Genomic DNA, 12,583 nt, shown 5'->3' with positions numbered 1-12,583 from the left:
GTGCTTAACATGACTTGATTTTCATCATATCTCCCATATCTTTGCAGCTACTTGTGATTCTGTAGCTTATAATACTGCAGAGTAATCTGTTCACCCCTTAGGAATCTTTTGGGAAGAGTACATGTAACTTTTATATCAGGTCTCTAAGCTTTGAGCAGAATTAGGTTTAGAAGTGATTGTTAAAGAGAAAGGCCCAGACCTTACAATCACTTATTTTTGTTCTGTCCTTTCAACTATGCTTTTTTTTTTTTTTTTGGCCAAGGAACAGAAAACAACAAGGGGGGGAGGAGGAGGAAGAACTAGAAAAGAAAAACTATTTCAGTTCCTAATATATAGTTTTTAACTTTAAGCTTATTCCTTTCTGAGCTTTTCATTTAACTCGTGGAAGCTATGCATAAATCTTTTTATAAATTTTTTCCTATTTTTTTCTGTTAAATAATTTTGATTGTGTGTATTCTCTCCAAACATATTTTAAAAAATCCAAATATCCTGACACAACCATGATTTTGTGGGTATTTCATTATAGTACGCTGCACTTGCAGTGATAAAAGATTTCAGGGTGCTAAGTGCTCTGGATCTGATTCAGTAAAGATTTTTTGATTAAGCAGCCCAAAGGCATTTGAACATCTAACTGATAGAATGGCAAGTGATATCTTCATGGAGACTCAGGAACATAATATTATGCTAATTTTTCTTGGAGAAACTTTTTCTCTTCCTCAAAAATTGCATGTTTAGAAAACAGAAGAAGAAGAAAAAAGTAAAGCTTAAAATCTAAGGAAGCAAAAAGAGCATATGTCTACATTAGTGTTTTAGTTCAGATCAGGAGTGTGTTTTTTAAGCAGAAAAGCTTGTTAAGCCTTTTTTTTTTTTTTAAATCTTCTGATCATCACTCTTAACCTTGCTTTGGCTTGAATAGTGGAGTTAGTCTCAGCGTGTGTGGACTAGATACATTCCCAATGAAACTAAATTGAAAGATGTGTTCCAGGAGCCTGCTTAATACATGCTTTCTAGACTACAGCTAGTTCAAAGTTTTAAAAAAAAAAAAAAAACCTGAGCAAAAAAACAACTCCTTACCTACCCCACCCCACCAGAAGTATGGGTATTAGGTTCTCAGCACCAGTTTTTTCACTCCATGTGTCTGATGTTAGAGTACTTAATCACTAATGCAACCAGTTGTGTTCACTGGAAGAATTCAGTGATATTCTATGATCCAAGGTCTATGTCTAATACTGATAAATTGACCCCAAATGCCATTAACATTTTTATAAATCATTCTCCTGTTGCTATAGAAAGATATCATTCTGAACTCTATCTGTGATATGTGAAGCCTAATGCAACAGAGCAAAACTTTACCCCAGTGGAATTCAATAGGAGTTTTCTTATTGAATTCAATAGGACCAGGATTTTATCAACAATCTTTAAATCCTAACCTCCACACACTTGATATAAATTCAAAATGTGACATCCAAACTGTACTTGATGAGAATTCACTGACCATCATACTATAGAAATTGCATAATGGAGGTTTGTAATTGATGATGTCAGCTTTGAAGAATGTAGGAAATGAGCTTAGCTCCAAACATATATTGTTTTTTGCCTCCTTATACTGTATCTGCTAAGCAGTGTTCTGTGATAACATGATTTCGTAGTGTGGCCTCCAGATGGCACAGTGATTTGGCATCCTGTAAATTCATAGATGCCAAATGGATGTCTACATAAAGAATAGTCTCTAGGGAAATGAGAACATTTACTGTAAAAAGTAAAATTAAATAAAAATCTGATTTTTCCTATAGGAAACAAAGATAATATTCTGTCAATTATCACTTTAGATCCAAAATGTTCAATTTATTTTTTGGTTTTGCTTCCGTTTTCTGAAGTGTGAAAGTAGCCTTGAGAGCAATTTAGAACAAACCTTTACAGAACAGTATGATCATGATTAGGTTGTCTAGTTCATTGTGTTTAAGTTGTCCACTCTTTGCAAACGGGTTTATTAGCGTCACAAGTTGTTGTACTGTGGCTCTGATTCCTACTTTGCTCAGCCACAGAGAATCTGCAGCAGTGAGAGGTTTCTGGCCATTAGAGAATACCTTATTGTGATATTGCAGTATTCTATAGATATAAATTATTACATCCAGAAACAAGAAGAGAATCTCAACAACCTGAGGAACAGACTTTCAGGAAAACATTCTCTTTGTAGCCTACATGTCTGTCATGTGCATATTTTACCACTTCACATGAAAAATAGGGTTGTTGCTTTACAGCTCTTTAACTGAGTATAATGTCTGTGAATATTTGGCATCAATTCTGTTATAGGAGTATTGCTTCTTTACAAGGTGTAAGAGAGGAGTCTAAAGCATTTAGATGCATGTAACACAACAGCCAACATTAAAAGAGCTGAAAAATGCGCAAATGTATTAGAGATCAGTTTGTGTATTATTTAACTGTCTTCTGAGGTAATGTTGGTCTATATAATATAAAAGAATTTGTCATCTCTCTCACTTGATGCCTAAATAACTATACTGGAGAGCCAAATCATAATTCTTGTGTTAGGGGCCTGGAGGGCTCTTCATGCACAAATTTCTGATGAACACAAGTTTCTTTTCTTCCACTATGTTCTCTATTTATGAAACTATAGTTGTAACCCTCCTTCTCTGGGTCACTTTGTTCAGGCAATATTTTGTGTACAAAGACTCTGCAAGCAGGATATACATAACCTGAAAGTACAAAATATTTATTGGCTAATAGACATAATATTTAACTATGACTAATTAGCTACTAGACTAAATCTTAAGATGCTCACCATCGCCTAGTGAGATGCCCAGTGAGTACTTGCTGGTCATGCAGTTCAGTCACGTATACAAGTTAGGTATAATTACATTGCTCCTTGAATTGGGCTGATCCTCAGTGTTGCTTAAACTGCTGTCTTTTACTCTGTTTTTTTTCTTTTTTTCTTTTTTCTTTTTTTCCCTTGGACTCTTTGACTGCTAACTATCCCTTTCTTGACAGGATTAATTCTATCTCCAGTTCTGCCTTTCCCACCTGCAGAATTTCTCATAGCTCTCACAACTTAGTGGTTTCCTCTGAAGTTTAAGCCAAAGTAATTCAGCTCTACCGTATCAAAACTAGTCTTGGATGACAGATATGTAAACCCCTAGGAAGAGTGTTAGACTGTTAGCTTGGAGTTAACTGTATGAGTTATGTGAATTACTGCAGATGTGGATAGCGTCTGCTTTGTCACTTCGTTGGCCTGCATGTCCAGATTCCCCCCTTAGAGAAAGTAAGATTGTTTGTGGCCAGCTTTCACTCTTAGTGGAGGAATCTGAAGTTTAGATAGCCTCAGGACTTCAGAGTGGGATTGTAGAACAGGAAGGAATAAAGACAAAAATTTGTTTTGTTCACAGGAGTTATACAGAAAACTAGTTAAATCTCAGGCTTTCTTATTAAAGCAAAGAAAGGACCTGGACTCTAGAGCTCTTTTCCTGGTTGTTCACTAAGGAGTTCAGGATGTTTGCTGGAGCAATAAGACTCAGGAGGAAGGATGTCTCCAGCACCACTAGATGAGACTATGTGGTCTTCATGTTTTGCAGATTTAGATGAACAAAACATTTCTGAGGTTGAAATATAACCTCTGTAATGCTGATATTCCATGGGAAGGGTGCAAACTTCTTACATTCAAAAATACTTTATGCTAGTTCATACTAAATATATATACATATATATGTATATATATGTAAAATATATTTTTAAATTTGTTGTATGATGGAGTGTTCAAGATGGTAAATACTAATTTATTTACAAGTTTTATAATATAGATCTTTGTACTTAGGTGCCTCTTTTTTTTGACATAACATTGTTTAACAAATATGGAATGTAATAGTATTGTTATAGATACTTACTAATCGTCAAATTATGCCTCTCTCTGTACAAGAGTTTAAATGTAATATTTTTTATGTGATAGAAAATAATGACATGCATAAATATTTTCCAAGTTTACATTATTTCCCAAGCAAAGTGTGTTTCAGATAGGCATATGTCACCATTTCTGGTAAAATATATGGAAAATGCCGTCTATAATAGTACAACCATCTTTCTAATCCTTTATCAAGTCAATTTTCTGGCGTTGTCTGTAGGAAATATTTGAACATCATACTATTCTTTCTGTCTTTGAGCTTTAATTAAAAAAAAAAATAATCAGAACTTTTTTTAGGAATACCTATAACTGAGAGGGTGGGGACTCAAGAGTGCTTCAGCTCGAAAGAAGGACTGTCGCTTACAATTTGGAAAGAACATTTGAAACGTTTTCTACAGAGGACAACTTTTTCTCCAGACTGCAGCAGAGTTCTCTCATTATGAACTAGCTTTTTCAATGTCATATGTACTTATAATCCACTCTCTGAAAGCATTTGATCTGCTGAGGCCTGTTTAGATATGTGTATATATATATTTGGATGACTCAGTCTCCAAGTCAGGTTTTCTTTTCCTTTATTATCCCATTATCCCTTCACCCTATCCTAATTCATATTTTTTCCCCTTAATTTAGATATTTCTTATTTTCTTTATGTTTTTTTGTAGATGCATCTGCCTTAAGGCTGCAACAGAACATACAGCAGTTCTGATCAGACAACTGTCAGCATATAATGAGCTTAACCCAAGCTTTTTATAATGTTGTTTCTACATCATAAGTCACACTTTAAGAGTATGTTAGAAGAATATAAGCTCGTTAGTGCCGGTGTAAATTACAAGGGGAACAGTTTGGGAGCTCATGAGAGAGACCTTCAGTCTACGTGCTAAAACTTTTTCAAAAGTCATGAGGCATTGATATGCCTTATCCTAATGCCTTATGGCTAATAGGGACTTCATATGCTTTAAAATCTGAAATCTCCATTATTCCTCCTCCCCCTCTTCCCACACAAAAAACCCAACACTTCTGGTGGTTTGTATAGTTACGTGTAACAATATTACTCCTAGAAACATATCATTTGCTAATCAAATTGAAAGGAAAGGAAGGTTGGAGTGGCCTCTGCATCTGACTGCTCATATATTAGGATCTCTTTCATGTCTCAAGCAACTCCAAATAAGTTTAAGAAGGAGGAGACTCGTTTCTATGTTACTGTGCACTCTTGACTTTTCTGTCTCATTAAAATGCTATACTTCAGTTGAACAAAAGGAAACAAGTATTATTCCAGGAAATTTCAGCAGCATTAACTGCAGCTTACTTTAAAAAAAACCCAAAAAACAAAAACCAACACAGAAAGCTAACAAGTTGTCTGTTTTGTTTAGATTTTAGTTTATCATATAGATGTTTAGAATAAAATACTGGTCACTCCCGCATTTTATAGATGTCATTAAATAAGTCATTGCCAAAAAGTTAGTAGTTTGCAGCTAAATTTTCAATAGGCTGCATTAAGCATTCTCGAAGTATTTGCAGGTGAGATCACTGTGTACACAGAAAGGTAAGTTTATGTATGCAACACAGGTATGTATGCTAGCGTAATTGGGCAGATTGTCTAATTGTGTTTCTAGGCCTCTGGTTGCATATGTAGTCTACAAGCATATGCACAATTTAGTGTATGTGAATTAATGCAATCACAAGTGTTGCTGGTAAATAAAACCCATAGATTTAATTTTACTCTTTAGGTGTCAACAATGTCAGACAAGCGGGAAGTTGTATATCCTATACTAGTTATTTTTTTACTCCAAAGAGATCCCAAATCACTTCTCAGAAAATATAGAAGGATAAAGTTTATCAGTGGAAGAGGTTGAGATTTTTGTGGCACCATATATTTATTGTGGCAAAATGATAACGGGGCAAGCACGTTTATGGTGACTATAGTGGAATCACAAAATTAAATGGCAAAATTCAAGTAGTTTCAGGTTGCAAAGATCTGTTGCATATCTAATGCACTAAATAAACTAATAAACACCAGGAGTGGGGAAAAAGTGACTTTTTTTATAGTGGAGTGATTTCTTTGTTTACTGATTCTTTCCCTTTTTAGCATTTTTAAGTACAAAAGGTAAATTGCTTTATCTGCATATTTTAAGTAAAGTGTAATTGAAATTATTTGTATTCTGGTTAAGCAGTCTTTCTACATCTCATTTCATGATACCATGGACATATGGCGATTATTTTTAATTCAAGATAATAATTTATATCATAATAATGGTTTCTTAACTATTTCCATGTTTTGTATGTGTGCTCATTCCCTAGATGGAAGCTATATACTATAAAAAAAAAAAAAACAAACAAAGCAAACAAACAAAAAAACCCCGAAAACTGATAACAAGAACAAATTTGTTGTAATTAAATAATGATGCAATAATGAGTAAATAGATGAAAGGCATTATTCTATGATTTTATGAAATGTATGTGTGTGTATATGTGTCTAACTGGTATTTTCAATAGTTTAGCAAAATGTTTAGTATTTCCTTTTCATCTTTGCCTGATGACTCAGAGCCTGGAAAGTTTTATTTTTTTTTTTTTTTAAACAGCTGTTAGGCAGCTATGGTGAAGTAGAATCTATTTTCTGCATCATTGCAGAAAGACCTTCTGAACATACATCCATCCAAAGCACTTATATGACCACGTATCTCTGGATTGATACCTTCCAGGTATTATTATTTATCCTATATTTGGCATTATATCTTCCGTCCTGAGTTTGGAAAGTGCAGATACTTCTGTTTTAGAGAGATTTTTTTCTTAGTTATGTAGAAACCAAGGTCTAAGAGTGATTTACTGAAGGTCTCGGGAGAATCCTGTGCAGAATAGGAAACTTGACTCTCTCTACGCTAAATGAGTACCCTGGAATAGCTTGTTTCTTTTGTTTATAATACCTGATAATACTTAGAAATGTGAAGTCTGACAAAGCTAACTTTCTGGCTGTGTAACCTATCTGACTGCGTAAAATGTTTTCTTCATATGTGTTCTTCATACCTCTGCCCTGTTCCAGTTGATATTTGGAACATTTATAATTAATTTATGTAATGTTTAAAAGTTATTGTGTCTCAGATAAGCGAGGATATTCTATCACGTTGATAGTTGGAACTCTCTGGACCTGTCAGTAATCTCATGCTTCTGAAAGACTTGTCAGCAGTAAAAGTAGCAAGAAATGAGAGAAAGATACAACCCTCAAAATCTAGTTATACTGGAGCTCATGCCTGAAAACTCTCAGAATAGCCATGGGAGAGGAGCAGCAGATTTTATTACTAGGTGTTGTGCATAACCAAAGGGGTAGTTCAGCTTTACCTTTCTTTACTAGAATTGAAATGAAGTGGTGTGTATGTAGTCTTCAAATGATGCTACTCAGCAGAAAGTATTGATATTTTTAATTAATTGGGGTGGTATATGTTTGTATGTTTTCTTATTATGTGTTTCCAGATGGACATAAACTTCCTGTACAGATATTTTACCACTGATTATGCTACCTGTAATTGGAGCTGTTACTGGCTTTTACAGGAGTAACTCCTATTTTTTGTGTATAATATGAGCCAGGTCCCTATTTACACTGTAAAATATCTGTACAGTTCAGAATTTAGTCACACAAAACATCTGAATATAAATTTTTGTCTGTAAATTGTGTGTGTTTTTCTTCTTAAAGACCACATTTAAAGCCAAAATTATGGGACGCGTAAACAGTATCAGCATAACTGAGAAAGGGATTTTTGGTTTTGACCATCACCACTTTACCGCTAGGTGTGTGCTTTTATGCTTTTACTCTGCACATCGAAACTGCAGGATGCAGAGCTTTTTCCTCTTATTTCATTTCTCTTTATCACTCCAAACAAGTTCTTCTGAAACAGTGATTCATGGGTAATTAGCCGAATATTTCTTGCTTATAAGTGAAACAAGTCAAAAGAGTTCTGCTCTGTTCAAGGGAATTTGTTTTATTGAGTTTGTTATGAATTTGAATGCTTACCACTTTGGCATGTCTTGACAAGTCATAGCTGTATTCTAAGAATAATCATTTTTATGTTCCTGATTAACATTCCAAAATGAAAACCCAATATAAAAGTAATGTGTTATTGTTCTCTTATCTGATTGATATGAAAGCCATTAGTATATAAACATTATGGAGGTCTGTCTGTCAGTCAGTGGACTCTCATAAAGGAATTGTTTCTGGATGTGATAGTTGCTAAAAACATTCATAGGTGCAAAAAGGTGCAAAAAATTCATGAAATAAAAATTCTTTCAAAGGTGCAAAGAGAAAACACCCATGGCTGAGGATGTCTCTGTGCCACAAATTATTGAAGACTAGAAGAATATTCCGAGGAAGTGTCAGTACTTATTTCCCCTGTTTTTATGCTCTTACCTAGGCATCTGCTATGGGCTACTGTCAGAGACAGGTGGATAGTAGGGGACAAATACTAGGCAAGACAGTCTTTTAGTCTGAGCGAGTGTAGCTTTTGCTTAGGTTAAAATGATCCATCCTATATCTGTTCATCTCTCAGTATATGTACAGGCAAATGTATGTACGCAGGCACACGTAAACACATATGCAGATGAACTCCCGTGTTCCAATGAATTGCCTTATTTTTTCCATCCAAATTTTACATTGGGCTGTAGAGTCTGAATTTTAAGAAATGTAAACAGTGCAAGACAGTGGTCAAAGTGAGGTAAACAGTACACTGAATGACCTTCTTACTGTTTCTCTTGTAAGTGTTTATTTCGTTTTAAATATTTATATGTAACCTTTCTAAATGCCAGTATTAATAACAGTCCCATTCATACTGTTTAACAAAAACAAGCAACTCCCACACGAATCAGACTTCTTTTACTGATCAGTAAGTATAGCCATCACCAAAGTATCATCTTAATCATTTTTTTCTATCAAGAGGACTGAGGTTTTTAAATAATATGCAGATATTAAGTATCACTGCAGTGAGTGTGATATGAAAGCTGTATACCAAAGACTGTACCAGCTCTTTACCTGAAAGGAAACTTAATGGCTGAAATTATGTATGATTTGTTTATAAAGGCTCATAAAATACCCTGAATGTGTTCTATTTTTACTACCGCTTCTCAGAATTACATACTTTTTGTTTACTTACAGTATGAAAGAGGCTGGTTTAGGCCATAAACAGTGGAGGGGTGGTCCCATTTCATCAAACTGCAAGCAGTGTCCAGTAGTTTATACCAATCCTGTTTGTGGATCAGATGGTCACACATATTCTTCTCAGGTAAGAATTAAATAAAGAATTGAATTATTCTTTCATTGTTCCAGTCAATTCCAGCACTTGGAAAACAACACAAAAAAAAAAGTAACACGAATCAACATTTCTTTATTTTAACTAAAATACGTATTCTGCATACCTATTTTGGATGGTAAGACAAAAAAACAAAATGGTAGTAAATTCCAAGTAGCATGAAACAATAGCTGTCAAAAGAAGCACAATATAATAGTGTGCCAGAATATGACAGAGCCCCAGATCCAATCTGTCTGCTAAAGACACTGAGGCAGTGTTTTGAATAGAAAAAAAGCGTTGTGTGGGTCTCCAGTTTGGGGAGAGAAAATCTGGTAAGTCACGTTTTCCTGTTGACCACTAAGAACACATTCTGAGCCCCTAGGTGTACAAGCAAAGTATGTAGTTAAAAGGAGTAATAATGTAAATAACGATTGCACATCTTTCCTTCTTGTGACAGATTTCTGTATATATGAAGACCATAATTAAATCTTCCTTCTGTATTCCTGAACCCTCCTCTCTTTTCCATCATACTTATTTGGAGAGGGTGCAATCATTGCAGATATGTTATTGTCTGTTTACCTGGTCTTTTGCAGAGAAAAGAGTTTACTCTTGTCACATTGCAATCCAATAACCATGGCATTAATAGAGCGCTCAGCTAAAACTTGGGAGATCTCACTAGGTGATAATAATGCTGAAACCAGATTGATTTGTTTAGCATATCCTCTTAAAACTTTCAGCAGAAAAATGTTTGACTAGCATTATCAACTGAATTCTCTGTAGGAAAAAAGAATGTGTGCTCTTGAAGGACCCATTTTTATCAGAAAGTGCAAGTAATTCAGTAATGTAAAAGGAGCTACTGTATTCTGTCAGCTCACACAATGTGTCCTTTCACTACCAAAATGTTTCCAGAAGTGGATAATACTCGGTGCTCCAAAAAAGTATATTAGCAGTAATAATAATACTAATGTTGATTGTTGCAGACTAAATAGTCTGAAACACACAAGCTCTACATTCATTACTTGTCAAGACAAAATAGCTTCTTATATAGCATTTTAAGCAAATATTTCCCATTATTTACAGAATCTAGAGTTCCTATTTGCTGTGTTGAGTTTTCTTTTGAATTTCAACTGCAGTCACATACTTTAACTTTTACAAAATAGGATTAGAGTTTCCAGGAGTGACTGGCTATTGAATTGAACACAAAATAACCTCTCTATCCTTGCTATAATAAAAACATCGGTATATAACTAGTGTTTCTTCAGTCTTGACAATTTTTATGCTTTTATGCTGAATCTTACATCAGAAAATGTTTTTCTTAAAATCCCATTACTCAGAGATAGGGAACTGTGTAAGAATCTGAATATTCCTGTTAAAAAAAGTAAGTCTAATTCTAACTGTCACACCAGGATATTTGAGGCTCAGTATATGAATACAGGATTTTTTGGCTTATGAAAAAGATGAATCTCTTCCAGTGATACTTAAAGGTTTGATTTAGATACTTGAAAATATTCTTATTTTCATTCACAATAATCCCTTAGCTGCCTATTATCAAGAGCTTGAAATGAGCTTGCATCTTACTAGACATTAGATGATTTTGTCATTGAGCATTTCTTTTACTAAGTTGTGCAAAGGCTGTATCAGTCTTTTGAGCCCTAAACCTGGGCTGTGCATAGCTGTAAAACAGAAAGTAGTCTCTAAGATCTTGCAGTTTAGCTAGACAAGAAGCAGACTTTATCCATTACAGTCTCTCCCTGCTTTCTTCCTAATGTTCCTATATATAAATGTCACAGCTGTTTTTTACCCTCATTGCCTATTCCCTATATTATCATCTGTCCATCCCGCAGAGACCTAGAATAACTGCCACAGTCTTTGAGGAGGATATAAAACCAGAATAGAAATAGACCTTAGTTGTACTGCTGCCTTTTGTTTCTCCTTTTCTTTGGAACCTGGCAAGTTCTCTAGAGGAAGGAAGAGAAACTCTTTGTAGCCCCTCTCTGTCCACCATGGTGGTGCAGAAGTGGTTCTCCCTCATAAGTAAAAGTATTGGGAGAAGTGAAATGAGAAGAAAGGTAAAGAAAGGAGTATTTTGTGACAAACTAAGCCTAAAGTATAAAATTCTATCAGAAAAGAAGTTTGTAGAAGTTTTAAGAGTGGCCATAATAAAATGAAAATAAATGACACATTCAGGACAAGCCTGAGTGCCTCTAGTTCTGCTAATTGAAGAATAAGCTTCTCTAACCGTATTTATCTTTGGGAAAGAAAGCCAGTAGCTCAATTTTTGCACAGAAATGCTTGTTTCTACAGCTGTGAAACAATTTACACTCATTACTGGTATCCCTCTGTTGTCCACAATAAATTACTCTGAGACGTATAGTAACTCATATCAATAAGCCCTATATGTTTGAACTCTGATGCCCTAGCAGAAGAGATCAGGGTTGATCATTTTGTGTGGAAACATATGGGAATAGGTGTTCCAGGTAGAATCAGGTAACTTCAGTGATGCTATGTTGTGATATTATCAGGTGTAAGTGACCCTGATGGCCTCTAATGAGCTGACCTGAAGTAGATGTAAAGAAGTCTATTAATAAGGATGAGATGCAGATGTTTTTACATATGTACATGTGTTAAAGATGGGGGTGTTCTTCCTGAGCAGAATGATGAAAAATGAGTGGAGTAAACAGATATACTGTGCTTCCTTCCTAGTGCATTATCAGAGCTGCAGCCTGTGCAATAGTACATACTATCCTCCATGTCCCTGACATAGAAGTAATGGAAAAGCAATTAAGCACCAGAGAGCATTTGCAGGGCTTTTCCTTTTGTCTTCCGCTAATTGGTAGATTTTAAGTCTAGATTTAGGGCAGCAGAATGATTTAAAAAAAAAAAAAAGTTTATGACCACAGAAGTCTATAGTCTATATAAGTCTATTAGTCTACATTTATTTGTATTTCCTTTCAATGATGTTATGGTTTCATATTCCATGGTGCAGTTATATCAAAACAGAGATTCTTAGACGGTTATTTCAGGAGCGCTCATGTTTTAAATTGACATGAAGATGAATATTTGTGTTCCTTCACTCCAGGCAAACTTTAGTTTCATCATGTCATCAGGCCCCCCAGGAAGGAGTTCAGTGTAGTTCCACATTACAGCAATTTTCTTTTATTGAGAATGCATTTGTTAATAATTGTGGCAAATTATACAACACAAAATTGTACAATTTCTGAAAATAAGTCAGTAAATAGTTAATAATATCATAGAATATAGCCAGGTAGCTGGATAATTATCTGATGAGCACTACTTTGGGATGGTTTTCAGGTCAGGCACATGGAGAATGTTTGGGATTAAATTATGTAACGATAGAAATTTAATACAAGTTTTTGCTTTGAAAAATATGAGTGATCATAAC

General features: G+C 34.7%; 1 protein-coding gene across 5 annotated transcripts in view; it reads left to right on the top strand.

The window, feature by feature from the left end:
* The window catches only part of SPOCK3 (SPARC (osteonectin), cwcv and kazal like domains proteoglycan 3), a 501,844-nt gene that overhangs the window by 406,829 nt on the left and 82,432 nt on the right, over nucleotides 1-12,583 (top strand). For all 5 annotated transcript variants that reach the window (XM_068942432.1, XM_068942433.1, XM_068942431.1 and 2 more), the window contains one exon: nucleotides 9,048-9,174. In XM_068942432.1, coding sequence (XP_068798533.1) covers nucleotides 9,048-9,174 — 127 coding nt within the window. The remainder of the gene's footprint in view (nucleotides 1-9,047; nucleotides 9,175-12,583) is intronic.

Source organism: Struthio camelus, chromosome 4, assembly GCF_040807025.1.
Source record: "Struthio camelus isolate bStrCam1 chromosome 4, bStrCam1.hap1, whole genome shotgun sequence".
NCBI lineage: Eukaryota > Metazoa > Chordata > Aves > Struthioniformes > Struthionidae > Struthio > Struthio camelus.
This window is presented reverse-complemented; position numbering and strand designations above follow the sequence as displayed.